We start from the raw sequence: 23,898 nt of genomic DNA on the forward strand, positions 1-23,898 counted from the left end.
CATAAAAAGGCTCTCTCTGTCTCTCTCTCTCTCTCACACACACACACACACACACACACACACACACACACACACACACACACACACACACACACACACACACACACACACAGAGAGAGAAGTAAGTTTCTAGCTCAGTCAAGTAGCCTGGGAGCTGCTGAATTTGAATCCACCAATCAGAGAGCCTGTGCACTTTTTCCCGCCAAAACAGGTGCATGCAGCACAGAGAGACACAGGATTTTGCAGTCTATTTCTCATAATGACGACTCCCCTCAAACAAATGACCATAATTTCCTAACCGTAGGGGCTAGAACGGTCATTCTTACAATCGCTTTGTTCACAAGAGATGGGGAATCTTAAAGTGTTGACATTTTATCATTAAAATATGAATTATTAAAGATATTTGACTTCTAATGCACCATAACTGAGTAGAGCAAAGCAAAACTGCCTTGACTTGCCCTCAAACAACGCTTTCTAACTCTAAATCTATTTGGAGTATCAATATCATTTTTTCACCATAAGAGACAGCAGGCTTTGGTGAACAATCTTGAAATTTTCAGGTCTCTGTTGATATCCATTAAAAAGATATGACGAGAGAAAAAAGTGGTTCATTTCCAGAGTTTGAAATCTGAAGAAATCTGAGCGAACGATTTAATTTCCTACCCTCAAACAAGTCTAACTCATTTCAGAACGGTAATAGGTGAGAAAGAAATTCTTGAATTGTGAGCGTCAGGAATGTCTGAAGATATACCGGGACAAGCCTCATGTCTAAACTTCGCTCGTTAAGGAGATATGACGATTCGAAAATGCCTCTCATTGCAGAAATCAAGCAGCGATTTTGAACAAACTCTCCATTGACTTTCTATGGGGATTTTTGAGACTTTGTGTTGGTCTGAGAAGATTTGACAAAATTCTATAAATCCCACAACCATGATAGTGACATTTTCTGAAAGCCAGCAAAAATACCTACGTTTTGATGTATAATTTGTGGAAGTTGAGTGAAAATTGAGCAAGTAGCAAGAAGTTGTTCGGACATGAAGAGAAGACTGCAAAACCTTCAGTGGCACACTGGAAGCCAAGTGCATAGCAACCATAACAACGCATGTATTTTGTGAAAAATCACAATTTTGCAACTCAAAACTTTAAGAGGCATAAAAGTAAAACGGTAAAAGATTTGAAAAAGCTGATTTATTCCTGAATAGCCCAATAATTTGAGAACATTTTAAAGTTTGAATGGTTGTTCTACGTGAAAGTAGGAAAAAGTAGTTAAGTTTCAAAAAGAAGCAAGTTTTAGCAGAATTGCGGAAGTTTCCCATTCATTTCAATGGGACAAAAAAAAGCATAAAAAGCTTAATATTTTAAAAAGTATAAGAGTATAAAATACCAAAAGATATAGCGTACATTAGCAGAAATAGCAGAATAGTTTAAAATTTGAACGGTGAAAATCGGCTGAAAATTGTGGAAGTAGTTAAGTGCCAAAAAGTGTACGGAATAACTAGAATAATAATAAAGAATAAAGAGAAACAGGAACTCAATAGTGTGGATGCCTCCAGCATCCACACAATAAAGAGAAACAGGAACTCAATAGTGTGGATGCCTCCAGCATCCACACAATAATAAAGAATAAAGAGAAACAGGAACTCAATAGTGTGGATGCCTCCAGCATCCACACAATAATAATAAAGAATAAAGAGAAACAGGAACTCAATAGTGTGGATGCCTCCAGCATCCACACAATAAAGAATAAAGAGAAACAGGAACTCAATAGTGTGGATGCTTAAAGCATCCACACAATAACGAGTAATTAAAATCAAAACAAACAACCCGTATCTGCTATCATCTAATGCTTAAAGAACTGTCAAGGGAAAATCATAAAAACACTTGAAAAATATGTAAAAATATTTAATAAAATATACACCAAAACAACACAATGGGAAGAATTAAAAAAAGACGCAAACACATTTTTCTCTTCTTCTGCTTGAATTTTTAATTAAAGAGATCTTTCACAAACTTAAACTAACATTTGAAGCTTTATTTTTTATTAACTTTGCTTTTCATGTTTGCAAGTTTCGCCATCTAAATTAAAGGTAGGTCAAATGTGTCTAGGTAAACATTTCAGTTTCTTTTTTCTCCACATGAATTTATTGCACATTCAACGACAAAAGGAAAGCATTCCTATTGGTCTTTGCTTAGTGTTGTGACTTGTTACAAACTATCCTGAATTCCTAAAGCTTAGAGTGTAACACAGAGAGAACTAGAAAAATTTGCATTTCCTGCGAAAATGCTGTGTGGATGCCTTAACGCTGAAGCTGTCTGCTGAAAAGCTGAAAAAGCTGAAAAGTTGCAAAAAGTTGTATGGTGGTGAAAAAAAAGCTTTGAGCTGAGCAGGATTCGAACCTGGCCTTCCTGGACTCAAGGCAGCTACTCAGCTCACTGAGCTAAACTCATTCTCTGAAAAAAGAGGAGGAGAGACTGACAATTGTGCTAAAATGAGCAGAAGCTGCTCATTTTTTGTGCTGAGAAGAGGCGAAAAGGCTGAAAATTTTGCAAAAAAGAGATAAATCAGCAGAATTTCTGCAGAAAAGAGGTAGAACAAAAGAGAAAACTGAAAACAGGTTTTGCCATGACCGGGATTTGAACCTGGCCCTTCTGGTCTCAAGGGAGCTGCTCATCTCACTGAACCAAACTCATTCTCACAAAAGCAGGAGATGGAGCAACTGACAATTGTGCTAAATGAGCAGAAGCTGCTGAGAATTGTGCTGAGAAGAAGTGAAAAGGCTGAAAATTTTGCAGAAAAGAGGTGAATCGGCAGAATTTCTGCAGAAAAGAGGTAAAGAAGCAATAAGTTGCGCTGAAAAGAGATGAATCAGCAGAATTTCTGCTCAAAAGAGTTTTTTTTCTGAAAACAGCTGAGATTTGTGCTGATAAGAGGTGAAAAGGCTGAACATTTTGCAGAAAAGAGGTGAATCAGCAGAATTTCTGCAGAAAAGAGGTAAAGAAGCAATAAGTTGCGCTGAAAAGAGATGAATCAGCAGAGTTTCTGCTGAAAAGAGTTTTTTTTTTCTGAAAACAGCCAAAAAAGCTGGAATTTGTGCTGAAAAGGGGTGAAAAAAATGAAAATTTTGCCTACAGGGGTGAAGAAGCTAAAGTATACCAAATCAAAGTATTTGTGCCAAAACATAGTAAACGTGAACACTGCAAAGAAGTGGTATCAGACTGCTTTGTAGTGGAGGAATTTGTTGCCAGTTTCTTTCATCTTTAATCCGTATTCATGTTGTAATGTAGTAGTACCACAATATGGCAGAAACACTAAGGCACTACCCAAAAGGCGCCACGAGAGGGCACTCCAACACAAGAGATGAGGTGAATGAGCAGAATTTCTGCTGAAAAGAGGCAGAAGGTTCTGTATGTAGAAAAAGAAACACTGTTGAACCATGTGTGAAATAAATAAAGAAATGAAATGAAAGAACAACCTGGTTCTGCTCAAATTCACCAATCAGAGGTACTGCCTCAGTCTGCTTCATCAGGCTGTGTACTTGTTTCTGCCATGGAGCGTTAACAAGAATCTGAGGTCCATATTAGAAAAGCTGCTAAAATCATAAAACTTTGCAGAATTGTAATAAATTAGCAATATAAATTACAGGTCTGTGATAGTGTATAAATTTGTAGTGAAAAAAAAAAAACATGTGGACCAAGGTGGGATTGAACCCACGACCTTTGAGCTGCAGAGCCGTGTCATTACTGATTGCGCCACCTGGAAAGGGGCGGCGGTCTGAAAGACAGATACTTGGGCAGTCAGAAAATAGATCGCGGTGAGGCGAAAAACGCCGTTTTTGGAGTTACAAAACGTCGTGTAACTCAAAAACTAGGAGGGCTAGCAGCATAATTCTTGTACTGGGTGAATCAGCGGACTTTGGTGTACTTTGACTGCGATTTTCATTGCTCTTTCTACCTCCGTCGCGGAGATATGACGACAGAAGAAACGGCTTCATTTCCAGAGTTTGAAGACTGAGAGAAGGACAGATTTCCACCCTCAAACAAACGTAATTCATTGCTCAACGGTAAGATAACTGTAAAACTGCTTCCACTGTGAGTGTCAGCAGTGTCTGAAGATATATTGGCACAAGCCTCATGTCCTATCTTTGCTTTGTTAAAGAGATATGGCAATTTGAAAATGCCTCCGTTACAGAATTTCAGCTCTGAATTTCAAAACCTCCCCATAGACTTTGAATGGGGACTTGTCAGACCTTGTGTCACTCCGAGGCAAATTATGAAAAACGGTAAACCTCACAATAAAGATAGTGACATTGTCTGAAAGCCAGCAAAAATACCTACGTTTTGATGTATAATTTGTGGGGTTGAGTGGAAATTGAGTGAGTAGCAAGAAGTTGTTCAGACATGAAGACAAAATTCAGAACGGACCAGCACTCACTCTGAGTTAATTGCACAGAATTGTGGAAGTTTCCCATTCATTTCAATGGGACAAATTAAAGGAAAAAGTGTAATACTTTAAAGTATAACAGTAATAAACACCAAAAGTCATAGCAGGAATTAGCAGAAAGAGCAGAACAGTTTAGAGTTTGAACGGAGAAAATCGGCTGAAAACTGAAGAAGTAGTTAAGCGGCGAAGAACGGAGCAACTTGAAGAATAAAGTATAAAGAATAAAGAGAAACAGGAACTCAATAGTGTGGAAGCCCTTTAGGGCATCCACACAATTACTCTCTCCAAGAGAGGAAGTAGAGCTTTCTTTCTCCGTCACTGCAAACCAGCTCAGTGGGTCTTTGTGGATTCACCTCCAAAATCAGAACAGGACCTCCACACACAAACAAGCCCACCTGCAGAAAGAAAGAGAGACAGGGTGAAGAAAATCATGCTTGCTTTAAGATGAGTTAAAATAATTTGACAATTAATCTCACAATTTTTACAATATAAAGCTGGGAATCTTACAACTTTGCTGCTACCCTTGGAAAAACCCAGAAACTACTCTAATGGTTGTATTTATAGGGGAAAGCTGAGGCATAAATCAATTTATTCCTATTCAGGAAATTAAGTTAAGAGATTTAACACACCTCACAAGTAGAGACTGTAATTTACTATAGTAGAGATAACTGTAAAGTGTATTTGCTGGGTACTGTTTTCAGCTGCAAAAACACTGTAAACACAGTAAGTTAGCAAGAATATGATAAGGAGACAAACATAATCTATGACCAGATTGTTTTGTGGAGTTTGTAGAGTACCTGTTTCTTGGTGTCTCTGTCCCACAGCTTCACTGTCCGGTCGTAGGAGGCTGAGATGATGGTGCTGTCAGTGAGTCTCAGCACACTGATCCTGTCACTGTGAGCCTGCAGATAAAGCATCACAATTACTACTACTATGTCTTTGTCTAGGCAGGGACTGAAAATCAAAACAAAAATGACCCCCCCCACCCACACACACTGCTTGAAATGTTCTGTTTCATATTTTCATGTCAGTCTGTCAGTCACACTCGTCTCTCACTCGTGAACTCTTACAGGCTTTCTTTTGCTCCATGAGGACAGCTCTGGTGGGCGATTGAACCACATGTTGCCCTCCACATCTCCACACACCACAAAATCTAACAAACAAAGACAAACACTGCAGGTGTGAAAAAATCTGCATATACACATAGAACATGGTATGGAAGTTATAGTAGTTTACTAATGATGTTGGCTGACTCATAGTGCAGATGTAAAAGGCTCCCATTAATCGGATTAAACTCATTAGTCATTACCTATATGCGTATATCTGGTATGGGAAAGCTGAGGTGTTGCCTAGGTACCTGATGAAGATCCAATGGCCCAAACGATGCAATTTAACTTCACAGGACCCACATTTTGGGTTGTCTAGACCAAAATACTAAATTTTGCTCTACAAGGGCCTGATATCCACATAGAAGGACGTTATACTGCCTCTGTTTTATCAAAATTTAAAACGAATGTCTTTATATGTGGCTCTCATTTTTCTTAGAAACAAAAATCAGGTAAAAAAAAATAATAATCTGGTGATTCTTTGTTTTTACATTCATTGGGTCCCAATCAGCCCAAATAGCAAAGAGAAATTAAAAATGCATGCCATGGAAGAGTTCGGGTCTTAGGAGGTTAATCAACAGGAAGCAAGAAAGTGTGATGGAATTCTGTTTAACTGTCTTCTTTACAATATTTGAATACCATGCAACATGTTGACCATCATTTTTAAAGCAAAGGTGCAAAACTAAGGCAGTGATTTGAAAGAAATACAATGTTTCAGTCATATGCTGCAGAAAAGGGAATAGCTTGACTATTTTTCTGAGACCAAATTATCAAATTAGCATGAAAATAATTCACAAATTAACTGAAGTAAACCTATTTTACTTCTAGTTCTGGTGTTTACCATTGTCCATTGCCACAGCTGTTATTAGGCTTCTTCTCTTCTTCCCTTCCTCCTCTTCCTCATCACATTTCATGCTCAGTGTACTGAAAGTTGATTCAAGGGTGCCTTCAGTACCCATGGCAAACTGAAAATTAAGAGGACACAGTTGTCAGCTAAATCATTCAACTGCTTTTGACATTTTCACATGGGAAGTGACCCATGCTAGCCTTCAGTTTCTTTACAATAAGAAGTTGGCTAACCCATAGGAAATAGAAAAAAAAAATTTCATTCATATACCAGACATCATTTAATTGTTTGTAAATTCCGTTATCTTGCATTTTCAATCCTGCTCACACCAGTTCTAAAATACCAATTCTTTTCACCTACAGACTGGTTTTTGATGGTGAATTAAAGCTTAATGTGGAGTAATGCTGGTTAGTATACTCACAAGGAAGCCGATGTAAACCTCTTCCTCTGATTTGCCCAACAGCCACACACTTTTCTTATCATTGTTGATCACCCTGAGAAGTTCAACTTCATGGTTCCAACTGATAACAAGAGACAACCCACATTTAGGGTTACCAAAAACAAGCAACAATAACAATGTAAGCTGAACTGGATTTTGGTAATGCACATATCAAAAATTGGCATTTTTTTTTAATCCAAGGTCTCCTACAGTCTCATTTTATCTACTTTTATTTTCTGCCATGCATATAGACTGCGACAATGGTGGGTGCCTATTATAAGCATGGCCAACATTCAAAGAGGGGATATTCTTTATACGGTTCAAGTTGGAAGAAAGAAGCTAAAACAGCTTGTTTTAGACTGTAGTCCAGTATGAGAGGATTATTATGGAGAATGGATGATTTTTTTTTTTAAAGCATGAAAAATCAATTACTTTCTGACTTTATGGCGCCAGTCGTCCTCACTGTTCATGTGTGCCACATCAAATATTTCTCCACTTTTGTTCACCCCAAATAAAGCAGTGCAGTAGAAGAGGCGCGCCACTGGTTCACTGTCTTTGTAGGTGGTTACCTTCACCAAGCTGGAAGCAAGAGACAAAAATAAAAGAAGAACTAGTTAGTGTGAAGACTGAAACTCATTATACCTCATGTGATGTCTCCCTCCACTGCTGATGCACTGAAGCTCAGAATCAGTTAAACTTCACAATCTTAATCAACACAAAACAGCTTTCACATGCCAGTTTACCACAGCACTTAGACAGTCATATGATTTTTTTTATTAAGCAAACTAGGCAAAATTAGTTATTGTCATTAACTTTATAGGACTAATGAAGATGAGTGTGCTTGGGCGTCTTATGTATTAGCTGTTGGTGTTTACCTTGCTGTGTCATGTTCTTTATTCCACACCAGCTTCCAAACACCAATAAGTTTCATACTCGCCACAGCGATCTGACTATTAGGCATGGAACAGACCGCTGTAATGGGGTCATCCAATACCTGACACATACACATACAAACACACACAAAGATGGATGGCATGGTCAAAAAAAAAAAAAAAAAAAAAAAAAACAACATTTAAAAACAGTTTAAAAAAAACTACTTTTCTTTGTATACTTCTTCACCTGCTTGTGGCCAACCACTGAGTTGTTTTGCCACAACTCGAGCAAACCAGAATCATACCCAGCGAGGAGCACGTCATCATTCTGACAGAAGCACAGAGCTGTGACCGAGCCTTTCAGGTTTGAAGGACTTGCTGTGAAAAAAAGAAGAAACACAATTTTCATAACAAAAGCTGTATAAGGACCCTTAATACCAGTGTAATTACTAAGATAAGGCTACATAGGGCACCAGTTTAGCTCACAGCATGTGTTCAGTGGTACTTATTTTATTTTTAGATTTAAAAAATCTTCTTTGATTAATTTAACACTGGGAGATATGAGTATCAATAAGAATTTCTTCAATCTTTTTCACCATCATTCATTTATGTTTTAAAAGGTACAATAAGTTTTTTTGAGGCTTTTTTTTTTAAATATAAAAAAAGAATATTGTACTCATAAATACACATTGATTTGTGTGTAATTGCATCTGAAACAAAAATGATGCACTCTCGTAAACTTTAAATGCAGTCATTATAAGTACATAGATTTGTGTGCTGGACTGTGGGCACACCATTTTGAATACGATGACCGAGATGGACATCGCAGTTAATTGGTTCAAGATTTCCTGAACTGAAGTCTGGGCTCTAACACAAGGATGTTTTTTTTTTTAAAGGAAATGAAAATTATAAGGAGTTTTAAAGACATTTTAAGTAGCTAATTTTGCACAATATTGGTGAGAAATTTTAATGGGAACATGGAAAGATAATTAAAGACATTAATATTCAACATGATACCGCTCTCTTTCTGCATCTCTCTATATAACATTCTCCTTATCAGTGCACAAAAGGGGAGCATTTTAAACATCATTACTCATAAGCACTTACAGCTGCAAAAGGCCACATAATAATGCATCGTTAACCAATTTTCAAATGTTCATTACCTAATTGCAGATAATAAATATTGACTTTTTAATACAGTAAAAAAATAAATACCGGGAGTTAAATCCACTTTCAAATTTGAGATGTTTCTACTGGCTTACTGTGCCAATTTATGGAACATAAGCTGAAGCCAAACAGCTGGTACTAAAATAATAAAAATGAGAGATTTGTAGCTCCCTAAAAGTTGATTTTATTCACCTGGACGTAGTGTTTTCAGTGGGAGAAACGTTTTGTCACTCATCCAAGTGACTTCTTCAGTCTCAGCTGGCTGCAGATTTCCCAAATCTTATAAACAGTACATTTGCACAGTGACTGAAACTAGCACCACTGAAGGAACAATGGGCTGGGAGATTGGTTCCTTGATCATTAATATGCAAATTCTCATGATGATTGATCAACAACCACTAATCAAAGACCACTGATCAATGGCCATGAGTACCATTTACAGAGAGTTGGGGAATGGCTGCAATCACAGCATTGTAAGATGGTGACAGATGTACCCTTAGGCCCCCTCCTCGATTCAGAGATGGTCTTTCCCTTTTCATGTAAATGGCCTCCTTGACTCCATGCTCAAACGAGCGTTCCTCCCTGTCCAGGATGTGAACATCCTCATCATTGAAAGAGTGTCCACTGGCCTGTAGGTGTGAATAGACTGCAGAGTACTGGCCTGACGAGGTAGCTCTTCTGTGTTGTGCCATCTGCTTCACCAGAGGTTGTTTGGTTTCCCCGATGTATAAATCCTGGCAATCTTCCTGGCACTTAACAGCGTACACTATGTTACTCTGTTTGTGTCTGGACCAATTTTTGGCGAAATTTTGAGGGTTTAAAAGCCACAGAGACACCGTGTTTAACTGTTCCGATACTCCTAAAACATACGGGATCACTACGGGTTTTTGCTGAGCTTTCTTTAGGTGCCTTCCCAGCAGATTTGTAGACACTTGTGAGTTGATAATTATGCTGTGTACCATTTATATAAATGGTATAAAAGTAAAAGTCTCAATTTAAACCAAATTTTTTTTTACCTTTTGTCCATGTCCAGCATCGCAGCGAGCGGTCTTCAGAAACAGTGAAGAATTGTGGGACTCTTTCCTTGCAAACGACTCCATGAATCGCACCGCTGTGACCGCGAAAGGTGCTAAAGTGCTCCACCTGGAAATAAACAGACATATCTAGTCAGTGAGAAAAATACAACTGAAGAAGCAGCAGAACACTTTAAAAATTCAGAGGATTTTTTTTTATTTGCTTGAGAGACCTGTAAGGGTTTCCAAAATTTCACTGTGCCATCATCAGACGCTGTGAAAACGGACATTTCTTCTGACTTCACTTCCTTCCCTTTGTCTTAAAAACAAAGAGTTGGCTTAGAAATATCAAATATTAATTTCAAAATATGCAGTATTAACTCACTACAGTGTACTGAATGATGGAAAGAGGAGGAGACTATGTGTGTAATCACTTCCCAGCATGTTTTCTCAGGAGTGGTACCTGTATTTGGGAGGAGAGAGCAGTGGTGTATGTGTGTCACGTGAGCAGAAATATGGCAGATTTCAGTGTTTGTTTCCCACTTCCAGACATGCAGTGCCCCCTCTGCACAGCTGGCTATCACATACTGTCCCTGCACACAGAAAACACGACAGAGCAGGTCAACACAGAAAATAATTTATAAAACCAAAGAAAAAGACAATTTGGTGCTATAATTACACAGTTCTTTACATTGTACACAATATTTAGAGCTTGTTTACTTAAAGCTGCATAAGTGACTCACCAGACAGCAGACAGAGGTAAGTGGACTTGTCCAGGAGATTTCCCTCAGACACTGCCCAGCCTGAAGGTCCCACAAACAAAGTCTGCCATCGTTTGAAGAGCTTAACTGGAACAAAAACAAAGAACAGATTTTTGAAAGCACTTGTATGTTACTTAGATGTAATTATCAGATATGCGTGTCTGTGCATTGCTCCCATACAGTATGGGTGCAACTTGCCCTCCAAGCTTGCTAGCCCTAGCCTTAGCTGATAAATTAACACTCCATCTTCTTATGCAAATATGGCCACTTTAGGCTCAAAAAACAAGGAAAAACAGAAAATTAGTTTTAAAAAAACCAACCAAACACATAGACCCCACCCATCCAAAAAACAACAACAACAACAAAACAACCCAAACATGCACAGCAACCTTCTTCGATACACTGTTTATTAACTAAATGAGCCAAATTTTTCCATAAAACCTTTCTACAATGTAGCTGTACAGCATTGCTTGACTAAGTTTTTTTTATTTATTTTTTTAAATTGAAAGATTTGACCACACACAGTTTAACTATCATGAATACAGTACATACGACTAAAGAATTTTTACATGAAATCTTGTGATGCCACCTGTTGCCTGTCTTTAGTTGCCCTGTTGAATTTGATCTTGTTGTGCTGTGAGGTAGCAGTGCAATATGGAGTCAGGTGTGAGACGTTTTAGCACCAATGACACTAAAAAGGGGAGAAAAATTTCAAAGCACCACTCATAACCCTGATAAGGATCAGGCATAGGCCACTATTTGTATTTTTCTTTCCACTGGCTTACAATAACTGTGATTGTAGTAAAGGACAAAGGATACTTGTTTGGTTGGTCTCGACATGCCCCCATCCCCATTTTAATATAACATCACAGCTTCGTAGTATATAATTATTTTGATCCCTTGGCTGTGGGTCACAGATCCCACTTTCAGAACCACTGGTTTATGAAACAAACAAAATATTAAAAAAAAAAAAGAAAGAAAGAAAGAAAGAAAGAAGGGAAAAAACAACAACAACAAAAAAACAAAACAAAACAAAAAAAACCACCCACCACACAGTCTGGAGTCCAAACGCAGCCTGTGATCCAGTCTCGGTGAGCATGAGGCAGAGTCTTAGAACGAACAGCAGGAGCAGTCACATCCCACACCATCAGAGCCTGAAACAATCAAATGTTTATGATAACAGGTGAAGAGAAAATCAATGTAGCTCTCTACAGAGGTGGAATATAACAAGTGCATTTAATCAGCTACTGTTAGTGTTTATGTTTTATGTACTTTAGTGTTTCACTGTGGAATGCAGAAAAATACACTTTTAATTACACTACATGAGTTTTAGGTAAGGCAAGGCAAGTTTATTTATATAGCACAATTCAACAGCAAAGTGATTCAAAGTGCTTTACAGAGACATTAAAAAACAATAAATAAAAAGCATGATTTAAGCATGTTTTAGTTACCTTATAAGGTAATTTAAGTGTACCAAAAAATCTCACAAGTTTAACTCCATGATAAAGGCACATATGCACACTTTGCCAAATTGGGCAGTATCCCTAATCTGAATCTATGAAGCACTGCAACTACATGATATTATTATTATTTTGTTTTTAAGTAAGAATAAACCAGAATTCATGATTTCACCTTCTCAAATGAGACAATGTTCTCCCCCCTCTAATACTGATTTCATAATTGTAACCTTTTATTGAGGTACTCTCAGGAGGTTCAACAAAATAGGCACTGGTTTCACGTCTCTGGGTAACTGTGATGGCATTTCTCAACATTTTCTGAAAGCTGAAGGGGGGAAAAATCTGCCAATTCCTTCCATTAGCACAGGTACCTGATCTTTTCCACCAGACAGCAGCTGTGCACCATCTGGACTGAAAGCCAGACACGTGACTCCTCCACTGTGGCCCCTCAGTATTGAATTTGGCTGGATCGGAGGGCCACAGGTCAGATCAGACAATAACCACAGCCCAATGGTAAAGTCATCTAATTGAAAGAGCAACATTATAAAACATTTTTAGACATAAGTCAAACTGACTGGAACTTGAGGAACTTTTGATAATGCATCACTACCACCAATCACACCTACCTGAAGCTGTCGCCAGGTACGTGGAGTTTTGTGCCAGTGCCTGGATGGTGCCCGATTGCACACCAAACATTCCCACCATTTCCAGGACTTCCATCATTCCCTCCTCTTCTTGTTTTCTCTTCCACAGCCGCAGACATTTGTCACTTCCTCCAGACACCAGCAGATCGGTGTCGGTCTGCTCTGCTTCTAAAACGACCCACAGCATGCACGGTACAGACACGTCCAGGTCCACGGAGGTCCAAAGCTTCTCACCTGAAAAATTAATTTTTGTTACAGTTTGTTTCTTTAATAGTGCACACACTTATTCCAGAGAGCAAGGAAGGAAAAAACCTAGAGGAGATGATTTGAATTTTAATGCAAGAGATGTCTTTTTTGAGCCACTGGCCCCACTTTATATATACACATATCTATATATCTATCTCTATCCATCTATATACACACATATACATATATACACACACACACACACACACACACACATATACACACATACACACACTTTCTTCTAGTGATTCCATCTGGTAAACATTTGTGAAACATTCGTAGCTCATAACACACCTGATCTGAGGCTGAAAAGTTTGATGCCATCAGCGTGGTATCCCACAGCAACATAGTCTCCATTCACAGCCACACACAGAGCAGCAGGCTGAGAAGTTACAGCCTTTAGCTTTTTCAGAGGAGGTTCCTGCATCCACTAAAAAAAAAGAAAAGAAAAAAAGAAACATGAACATGAATATGCTAAAAGAGGGCATCTCCACTAGAACATGTAGAACTACATGAATATATGAATGACCAGGTTTTTCCTTTAATAGAGCCCCACCTTAACACTTAACATCATCAGTACAAGATCCTTGTAAATGTGCAGCATCATTAAAGTTAAAAGTGGTCCAGCAAAATATTAGAACTTACATCATCACATTTTAATGCAGTGACAGAACGTCCAAGTCCTCCAGACCAGAGGTTGAGCTGTTTGAACAGAAAAAACAGAAATGGGAGGTGGTGATGATTAGCTTTATGATCACTGAAATCTTTGTGAGAAGATGCTGGTGGCTGTTCGTGTGCTGACTTTCTCCTGATAACTGCACTATGACTGCTTCAGAGGTGGTGCTTTTTGAGGTCGTTTTTGAGAAAATAAACAGCAGTGTCAAATCAATTATCTCAGATAGCCGTTGGTTGTTTTCTGATCTATCTCCAAACGTTGATTCTGTTCTTCTGGACGTAGAGTTTTCAGAAAACTCTACGTCCAGAAGAACAGAATCAACGTTTGGCGATTTACTTACCTGGATGATTGAGAATGCATCAAGACGTTTTAAACCAAAGGCTATGTTAGACAAAATCAAATGGTGATTAAAATAAGCAACATTTGAAGGGAAAAGCAGAAGCTTTATTATGTGGTGACTGATGTCTCACCATGTGATCAGAGCCAGCGCTCAGAAGCATGGATCCTTCCTCCAGGAAGGTGAGGGACTCTGTGGCTTCACAGTGAGCCTGGAAACATCCCACACAGGTGGAGGTAGGCACTGACCACACCCTCACCTCCCCAGACATGGAGCCAGAGCAGAGCATGGAGGAGTAGGGAGAAAAAGAGAGACTGCGCACTGATCGTGTGTGGCCGCACAGGGACTGATGGAGAGAGAGAGAAACAGTGAGTGCATTATCTGAAATAGTTCTTCTTTCAGCTGTTCTTTAATAATAACAACAACAACAACAACAACAACAACAATGATAATAATAATAATGATAAAACTTTCAAAAAAGCCCTCTTCTGCTAAAAAACTGGACCACCACAAACATAAATTAAAAATAAATATCTCAGTTTCTATAGACCACACCCCCTTTTGTAGACACATCTTTTCATTGGTTCCGATATTCCATACTTCAGTTATATTTATGGTCCAATTTTTTTTTCTCCCGTAGATTTTTAGCAGAACTGATTTATGTATTTTTAACATACATTCATTGTGAAAATGAAATCACATGCAACATTCAGCAGTATTGAGCTCACTGTTAGTTTTTTATTTTTGAGCCAGTTCCACATGATCACATTTCCATTCCAACAGCCAGCAGCCAGAAGGTGACCCCTAGGGTCAAAGGTCACACAGTTCATAGGGCTTCTGCTGAGCACGGAGGTCACTTCACTACCTTTATCAGAAGACCACACCTGAAGAGCAGAAACAGGTTTGGTTAATACAGTCAAAGAACGATGTCAAACCTGGCACTGCAGCATCAGGCTGTAAACCATAATAAAGCAGCTGCACGAATGACTAACAACACATCCCGGCTTAGTCATCACTTTCACCCTCAGGGAGACAGACTAGAGTTGGAGAACAATTCTGACTTCCAATGATTAGGAAAAAAAGAAAGCAAAGTTACTTTTTTATGCAACTGTATCTACATTAGGGCTGCTCAACTTTGGCAAAACTCATAATCATAAGTGTTGAACATTATTATACACAGACACTGGAAAAATAGTGGACATATTACTTATTACACCTTTCTCTGAACCTTAATTACAACCTAGCTGATATTGAAGATTATTTCTTTCAATGAACACTCTACAAAACTAAATTACATAACACTGTTTGTTTTTGATCCACATGGGCTGGCATTCCTGAGGTCCTATTTCAAATGATACTGAATCAAGAAAGAAGTCGAGGCAGAAAAACACAAACATGAAGAGTTTTCTTTTTAGTGTTACTTTAATCATGAAGTCGAGGGAAACCGTGGCGAGGTGCTTCTTGTCTGCAGTGACATCACTTCCTGTTATCGTATTAGTGTGGCCATCAATAAGAGCAGTCCTACACAAACACAAGTAAAATGATTTTAAAGATTCGGTGCTATATTTGGAAAGTTTTAAATCTAAACCTTTCTTTTAACCCTTCTCTCACCTGCATCCATTTTCAATGTCCCACACTTCTATTCGCCCATCAAATGAGGTGGTAGCAAGACGTCCGTCCTTCAGGAAGACACAGCTCGAGATGCCGTCACAGCTGCTGATCAGAGACTTCACCTCCTGCTCACAGCCAGGAGAAAGTACATATTAGACATTTTTAAAGGCTTCTTATTCTCAGCAAGTGTGACAGCACATTATTTATGTATTAATTCATTTTTGTTTAATCAGGGTAGAAAATGTCTCAGCTAGAAAAAAAACAGCAAACGCATAAAGTTCACATTAATGACAATAAATATCAACTGGAAATTAACTACACACAAACATGGACAATGACTCCAGTCAGCTACTGATGTCACAAATTCAAAGCATGAATACAAGCTGCTGAGTTGATCCATAACATTATAAAATGTGTTTGTACCCGTCCAGTCTGCGTGTGGATGAAATGCAGAGTTCCCTCTCCGGTGCCAACCACCATCATCTGGTCATCCTGGCTCACAACCAGAGAGGTGGGCTCCGAGGGGAAGGTCGACAGCAGCTCACTGAGTTCAGGAGTTAAAACACACAAGAATTTCAACACAATAAAACAATATGGACTATATTATCCAACATAAATACATATTATTTGTTTTGTACTTCTGCTGGTATTACTGATCCCACAAGTACATTTACCATTTCCTATAATATGAGCATCTACAATTTACAGTATACATTGCAGAAAAGACGCAGAAAGATGATTTTACTTTAACAAAAAAAAAAAAAAAAAAAGCCCATAAAAATATGTACTCTTGGACAACAGGCAAAAAGTCTTCACGAATAAAAAAAAAAAAAGTTCAGTTGGTGACCTCTAGTGGTCAGGAGATACCATCAAGTTCTGCAAAGCTACTGCAGAAACATGGCAGAGCAACACAATGGACTTTCTTTTTAGAGGATTAGACCCCAGTTAACACAGAATTATGACCCTTATCTTCAATTTCTGTATAAAATATATCTGAAAATAGCACATCCCTTTAAAGCAGGGGAAGGGGAACTCCAGGCCTAAAGGGCCAGTGTCCTACAGGTTTTAGATGTGTCCTGTATCCAACACAGCTGATTTAAATGGCTAAATTACCTCCTCGACATGTCTTGAAGTTGTTCAGAGGCCTGGTGATGAACTAATCATTTGATTCAGGAGTGTTGAGCCAGGGTGAGATCTAAATCCTGCAGGACACCGGCTCTCAAGGCCTGGAGTTCCCCATCCCTGCTTTAAAGTATGACTTCTACGAGCGAGCGAGTGCATGAATGAATGCATGCATGCATGAATGCATGAATGAATGCATGAATGAAAGAAAGAAAGAAAGAATTAATTTATTTCGAACATGCAAATATAATTGAAATAACAACAGAAAAAAACAACAACTTAAAAATCATCAAGTTTTCATGTATACATCTATGTCTACAGAATGCGTGTGCTCGAAAAGGAGTAGGATGAAGTTTACACTTTTCTTGTTCCTACCCCCTTATTTCAAATTTCATTGCTTACAAATCCATATCCAGGATTCAGCATTATTTGATCATATATGGTTAACTATGTACAAGTCTAACACATCTAACATATAATAAAACCATTTTCAGCACGTAAACCAGAACAACAACAAACTACATTTTTACATAAACTAATCACCCTGTCTATAACACCCACTTAACCTCTGAGCTTATTTAATATCTATGTGACAAACACCTTAATGAACACTTAAGGTTGGGTTACTCAGGCCTTGATCTATAAAAAATGAGGACACAATGAGACAACTCAGTCACTGAGAGGAAGATTTCATATATTCATGCAATTTATTATTTTTGAACAATCGTGTGAATTTTTGTATTGATGTACTTGTCTTGATTTCATCTGTACAGGTGTTCCACACACTAACTCCTCTGACTGTAATGCTCTGATATTTTACATTTGTCCTTACTACTGGCTTGCTGAACATAAGGATTCCTCTCAGGTCATGAGTATTTGGTCTTATTTGGAACAAGTTCTGAATGTTGTGGGGCAAGGATTTATTCACTGCTTTGTACATTGTTTGCGCAGTTCTGAGGTCAACCAAATCTTTAAATTTGAGAATATTTAATTTGATAAAAAGTGAATTTGATGGTTCTCTTGAAGTAGTTTTATTTATTATCCTTATTGCTCTTTTTTGCAGAATGTATATTGGATGGGTGTGTGTCTTATACGTTCATGTTCATGTTGGTGCTAAACCTTTACTCTTAATGTCTTTTTAAAGTGCTGCATGACCACTTTTATTACAGTAAGAGACATCAAGAACTCTTCTACTGACTTCTACTAACAATAAAAAAAACAAATCACCTTGAAGGAAAACCCCTTACCTGATTTCTTCACCATCCCTGTTCCCGTCAATGTTCAGACACTCAATTACCCGCACTCCTCCTTTGCCCACCATGCCTTTTCCCCAGGCGTTAGCAGAGGTCTCTTGAGGTTCATTGAGGGCCTGCTGAATGAAAAGAGCTGGCCAGGAGGAAAGTGTGGAGGCATGACGCCGCAAGAAATTACGGCAATCGTTTAAATTGTCCTGGATGGCAGCTGAGGGGACAATAAGAAACTGGAATGAATAAAACAAACACCTGGCAAGGATTTGTGGGTAAAGTACTTTTAAGCACTTACATGATGGTGCAGACTCTTGCTTCTTATCTGCAGAAATTACAGGATATAAATATCAGGAATTTTTGAGGAGTGTAATCTCAAAAAACACATTTTAAAATATGAACAGCTGCACACAGAAGCGGTGTGAAAAATTAAAAGGAAACCCCCCTAACAGGCTTCAGAAAGTTACTCACCATACCAGCTGTATGTCTCTAGGAGGTGGTGCAGGAAGCCGTGGCGCACATTAGCATAAAGGAAATAATAGCTGGAAAGCAGGAAAGAAAGTTCCTCCAGTTGTCCACTTTGAATCTAAACAAAGCCAAACAAAAGCAGTGAGAAGTTAAAATCTTCAAGAAATATCAACTGTAGCTACGATTCATAGAAGATTATGACTTAATACAATTTATTTTGCTTTATCTGCAGTAATTATAATAAATTACTGTAGTGGTTTTTATGCTGAATTTTATTAATATTCATGTTGCGCAGCATGAATTAATGATGGAAGATTCCTAACCAGGCTAGAAGGCAGGTGCATGATAGAGTTGGCTTCACAATGAAGGAAGGTATTTTGACCCCGAGGGTCAGCTTGTGTCCACAGATGAGCTGTGGGAAAAAAAACAAAAAAACAAAAAAAAACTCACCGATACATTTACAGCGGTTTACACTCAGTGTACTAAAAGCTAATTATGCGTACTTTACCTGCCAGTGTGAGGTGAGCTCTGGTTTTGTCACTTTCTGTGGGGAGAAAAAAGTCCTCAAAGGCTCGCTTCACCTCTGGATTGGTTAATGCCAGCAGGTCGTCAGTGTTGTGGCAATGAGATGGACCAATCAGACTGCAGGAAAAGATTCAAGTATAATGCTTATTTAAAACTTTGTAATATGTCTTAAAACTCTAAACACAATCGGATCAAAACCTGAGACAAAACTTAAAGGGAAAAAAAGGGAAAATAAAGGATATTGTTTATTCTTATTAATATCTGAGTTGTGAAGAAAAAGAATTCAAATAATTACATAATAACAATACGGTATTATCGATTACTAAAGAAATTCAAGAAACCACACAGACCACTGCCTCTTTTTCCATGAACACAAGGTAATATGTCATAAAACTTTAAATAATATGCATATATGCTCTGGGCTTATACCTTTGTAAACTCTGTACTAAGCAGGTGAAGGTTGCCATAGGAATGCGTCCTTTGGGCTCTCTGGACAACTGCAGCACTTCCTGCCATGTGACCTGTCCATCCCGTAAAGACAAATCATTGCATGTGTTCAACACGGAGTACAACTCTCTCTCCTTCAGCCCTGTGGATAAAAAGAAGGAAACGTTGAGGCAGAGTAGGTCACTTTACTTTACGCTCACTCCTCAAATCAGACTTCTGGCTAGAAGGAGTGTATAAACATTGATTGAGCTATTATACATACAAGATGAGTTTATTAAAGTTATTATTATTAAAAACAACAACAGCAACAAGTTTTTAAATAAGATTTCATCTTATTTGAGCTGTTTTCCAGAGGTCTGAGGCAACAACTATAAAAAGGTACAATGCATTCAATGTGTATACAGCCAGGAAAAGATTTGTGTTTCTGTGTGTGGACAGAGCCTGTGAAACAGTTTAAGTGTGGAGTTGACACAGTATCCAAACATAAATAACCTCAAAAAGAGGTTATTAGGCGACTAATAGGATACAAAGAGAAAAAAGGTAAATTTCAGTGAATGTCTCTGTTTAGTAAGTTACTACTTCATATTTTGTTTACAATTAAATTTCCAAAGGTGGAGGTATTTAACTTTGATGAGTGGAGGTAAAAGTTATGGTGTTGTAAAAACATGATGATATGATAGTAATTTGTATTTTACACCGTGTATGTATTCTGTTATTTGAAATATGTATGTTGTCACTGAAGTTCATATCAGTAATGAAGCTGGATAAATAATAAATGATAACTTATGGAGAAGGTGTTGGATTAAACACCTGCACTTCCTCCCACTCCTATTCTATATCTAAACCAAATCAGAATACATGGAGCGGTATGGGAGTGTATTCGGCTTCATTTTGTATAGTATTTCTGTTAAAAAGACCTTTTATATATTGTTTACATGATCAAAATAAGTTGAAAACAACAACAGTAATAACACACAACAATGATAACAATAACAACATTTTTTATATATCAATTATAAAGTTATTGTGAATTCTCTGGGGATTATTCAAGGATAAATGTGCAGTTAACATATGATATTGGGACAGCAATCTTACCTGTGGTGCTGACAGTGAGTGTAGCCAGGGCCCAGCGGAGTCCCAGCATGCCTCTGTACTGTGAGCAGAGCCTCTGCAGGCTGTACTGCACCAGCTGTCTCAGAGACTGCGGCAAGTCCTGCAGGCTCTCCTTCAGCTAGGACGCAAACACAGAAGCTGCTTTCACACATGAACTCCAGACAATGATGTACAAAGTTGCCTTTTCTTAAATATAACATGCAACTAGCGTGTACATAAGAAGCCACCTCTGCACACAGGAGGTGGCAGGATAAAGGCCAAATGTGTAAACAATGAATTCTCCTGGCAGTTGGTAACTCTAGTGGACTACTGGACATCACATGGTATAAGGAGCCGGCAAGTTGAAGACCGTTTAATGTGGGAATAGATACTAGACAACTCCAAAAATTGGAGGCTGACAATGAAGTCTAAAGTCTAGAGGAAATGTATACCAAGCTAAATAATTAGCAGAACAGTTCATTTGCAGTCAAGCAGATCCTGCACTGGTCTATTGTGGAAGAGAGAGCTGAGTGTGAATGTGGCGATTTACTGGTTAAATTACTTTTCTACCCACCTCCATGTTCCTACATGTAAAATTAAATAAATATTCAAGTATTTTAGTAATCTTCCACTAAACACTGTATTAATATTTCAGCATTTCTTTATTACCTTTATTGTAGTTACATGCTAGATTAGATTTTCACATAAATTAAAATACCAGAGAGAAGGAGGCTAAAGCAGTGAGTTCGAACCTTGTCAAAAGAAGCAAAGTTCCTCAGGTCTTCACAAGCCAGGTGCAGGTAAAGAGGACTGACTGCTCCCTTCTTGGATATTAGTGTCTGGAGCTGGACACACACACACACACACACACACACACACACAAGCATAACATAGTGTAAAAATTGATATAAAAGACAAATTTAACCATCCAAAGAATGTTTTAAAGTCAAAGATATCATAAGACCTGGTTGTTAAAAGCAGAGTTGCTGAGTTTCTTGCCAAATGCATCCAGTTCCTTCTGAACGATCTCCTTTCGGTCTGGCAAGGTAAGCTGTCCCAGCGTAAACAGGAGCGTCCCTTTTTTCTTGGTTAGCGTTTGTAACAGAGCTGCTTTAGACGTGATGCTCACCACCAAACAGACACCCTGTTAAGACCAGGATTATTTGAGATTAACTGCGGTTAAAACTGAAACATAACCAAAGTAAACAAATGGATGAGCAGCCCTGCACATTACTCATATAAAAAAAATTGATGAAAACAGGGATGAAAAAAAATTGTAGAGAGTTTTTCGCCTGCACATAAGATTTCGTTTTTGCAGGTCATCAACTTTCAAATATTTTAATGCAAAATAAAAGTTGTGCACACCAGAGAATAAAATGATCTATTTGATTAAGATGGGCTGTATCTGAACTTATAATAAGTAAAATTGCAGCAGGTCCCTTGAAATAAATGTATCTGAGTTGCAAATCTTTTCTATTTTTTTATGTGTGATGTAGCACCTTTTCTCCCCAGGTGACCCGTGGAAGCTGCTGTGGGATCCAATCAGAGCTGATCTGACCTCTGCCATCCTGGACAAGATCTACCCCATCAACTAGCAGCACCAGAGGTTTGTTCCTCTTCATATTACTTAATATGGAGTGAAACTCTGACAGCAAATCTCTGAGAAAAGGAAAAAAAAAAAATCGGTCATGAAACAGACAGCTGGAAACCACTGTAAGGGAACAGATTACATGACCAAAAAGTTACTTACTTATACGAGTGAGGAAAAGGTGATTCCTCCTCTGTGCCCTTTATCTTTCTCAGCCACCTAACAAGACACCGAAGGAGTTTTTCCACAGAGTGTGCTGATTGGCTGGCAGCTGTAGAGTAAGAGATTACATTGCAGACGAGGTTTTTCCTGGACTTAACTCCAGTCCTGAGGGCCTCAGCTAGAGCAGCCTGTGTGTGGAAACAATAAATATACATTTAGGCCAGAATATATTTGACCATATGAGCTCTAAATACCAGCTCAAAAGATGATGAATCAAATCGAAATAACAAACATAACATTACAAAAGGGATTTGCAACTTTCTAAATTAATTAAAATGATTTTCTGAAATCACCCTTTAGAACTTGTTCTTGTTTTTAATATAACTGTGTAAACATTACACGGGTTTTACTATATTATTGTTTATTTTTAAAATTGTATTACGCTTACTTATAAATGAGACATTTAGTCTCAATAGGATTACCTGTATAAAAAACAATAAACAATACAAAATAAATAAACTACAAATAAAATGTCTCGATGCATGCTCAGTCATGAACAATGGGCTGTGAGGTCAGTTCTTTGGTCATTAATATGCAAATTGTCATGACCATTGATCAGCAACCACTGATCAAAGCCCATTGTCTATTATGTTTCTCTAATGCCATCCTCTAAAACAGCGGTCCCCAACCCCCAGGCCATGGACTGGTACAGGTCTGTGAGTCGTTTGGTATCGGGCCACGAGAGTTGAGGGTCGGGTGTGAAATTTATGGTTGTCAGGGTTTTTAAGGTTATTTTTTTAATCGTTTTTATCGTTAACTCGGTTTCCTTGGGTCTTTTCCCGTGTGTTATGAATAAATCTTCCTTTTTTTTGGTACCGGTACTGGTTTTACTTTGTTGTATTTATCAGCAACACCTTAAAGGCCGGTCCATGAAAATATTGTAGGACAGATACCGGTCTGTGGCACAAAAAAGGTTGGGGACCGCTGCTCTAAAAAGCCTGTTTGGAAAATTAGCTGGAAAGTAAAGACTAAGTAAGTACGTGAACTCCAACACATTTCTTTTCATTTCCGTTCATCTGAAAATCTTAAGATGTTTGACCTCTTATGATAATTGGGATTGCCTGGTAGAGAGAATGAAACCTTTCCTTACCTAAAAGGTTACAGGTTAAAAATCTAACCACGTGTTTTTGGAGTTTTTGAGCTTGAGTCTTTGAGAAGTGCACAAGATAATAACTGACTGTTGGCTTGTTATGCAACTTGGAGAGGAAACCACCAATCAATTAATCAATTAGTTACAAGCAAAAATGCCAGAAAATCTACCTCGTTCTAAAGCATTTAAAAAGTTCAGATGCCATAATCAATTTTGATGCGTTCATGTGGTGTTTCTTTCATTATGTCCACCTCCTACACGTGCAGCAGGTTAGAAGTCTTTCAGAAATTTACCATGAAGACAGTTTTGCCTTCTCCAGGTCCTGCCTCCACCACAATCATCCCTCCTTTGGTCTGGGCCTGCTCCACCAAATCCACAGCGTTAGACAGGAGCTTCGACCTGCCAAAAAACTGCCTCTGCATCGCCTCCTGGTGGACCTCCTGCTCAAACACCTCTGATGCAGCCTCAGCCTCCTCAGCCTCC

General features: G+C 38.3%; 1 protein-coding gene across 1 annotated transcript in view; it reads right to left on the bottom strand.

The window, feature by feature from the left end:
- Positions 1-1,961: 1,961 nt before the first annotated feature.
- Positions 1,962-23,898, bottom strand: part of LOC116326917 (telomerase-associated protein 1) — a 36,575-nt gene continuing 14,638 nt past the window's right edge. Inside the window, exons 23-57 of the mRNA XM_039601737.1 lie at positions 23,709-23,897; positions 22,266-22,453; positions 22,015-22,174; positions 21,480-21,659; positions 21,268-21,360; positions 20,519-20,654; positions 19,406-19,565; positions 18,960-19,093; positions 18,775-18,863; positions 18,455-18,569; positions 18,282-18,308; positions 17,987-18,200; positions 16,041-16,161; positions 15,618-15,742; positions 15,428-15,527; positions 14,735-14,890; positions 14,140-14,352; positions 13,639-13,695; positions 13,288-13,423; positions 12,730-12,981; positions 12,475-12,626; positions 11,696-11,800; positions 10,629-10,733; positions 10,349-10,478; positions 10,119-10,204; positions 9,889-10,015; positions 7,953-8,083; positions 7,709-7,827; positions 7,266-7,412; positions 6,816-6,915; positions 6,389-6,512; positions 5,512-5,594; positions 5,239-5,343; positions 4,717-4,836; positions 1,962-2,254 (exon numbers count right to left, since the gene is read on the bottom strand). Of these exons, the coding sequence (XP_039457671.1) occupies positions 4,717-4,836; positions 5,239-5,343; positions 5,512-5,594; positions 6,389-6,512; positions 6,816-6,915; positions 7,266-7,412; positions 7,709-7,827; positions 7,953-8,083; positions 9,889-10,015; positions 10,119-10,204; positions 10,349-10,478; positions 10,629-10,733; positions 11,696-11,800; positions 12,475-12,626; positions 12,730-12,981; positions 13,288-13,423; positions 13,639-13,695; positions 14,140-14,352; positions 14,735-14,890; positions 15,428-15,527; positions 15,618-15,742; positions 16,041-16,161; positions 17,987-18,200; positions 18,282-18,308; positions 18,455-18,569; positions 18,775-18,863; positions 18,960-19,093; positions 19,406-19,565; positions 20,519-20,654; positions 21,268-21,360; positions 21,480-21,659; positions 22,015-22,174; positions 22,266-22,453; positions 23,709-23,897 (4,479 nt within the window). The 3' untranslated portion in view covers positions 1,962-2,254. The remainder of the gene's footprint in view (positions 2,255-4,716; positions 4,837-5,238; positions 5,344-5,511; positions 5,595-6,388; positions 6,513-6,815; positions 6,916-7,265; positions 7,413-7,708; positions 7,828-7,952; positions 8,084-9,888; positions 10,016-10,118; positions 10,205-10,348; positions 10,479-10,628; positions 10,734-11,695; positions 11,801-12,474; positions 12,627-12,729; positions 12,982-13,287; positions 13,424-13,638; positions 13,696-14,139; positions 14,353-14,734; positions 14,891-15,427; positions 15,528-15,617; positions 15,743-16,040; positions 16,162-17,986; positions 18,201-18,281; positions 18,309-18,454; positions 18,570-18,774; positions 18,864-18,959; positions 19,094-19,405; positions 19,566-20,518; positions 20,655-21,267; positions 21,361-21,479; positions 21,660-22,014; positions 22,175-22,265; positions 22,454-23,708; position 23,898) is intronic.

This window comes from Oreochromis aureus, linkage group 18 (genome assembly GCF_013358895.1).
Source record: "Oreochromis aureus strain Israel breed Guangdong linkage group 18, ZZ_aureus, whole genome shotgun sequence".
Classification (NCBI taxonomy): Eukaryota; Metazoa; Chordata; class Actinopteri; order Cichliformes; family Cichlidae; genus Oreochromis; species Oreochromis aureus.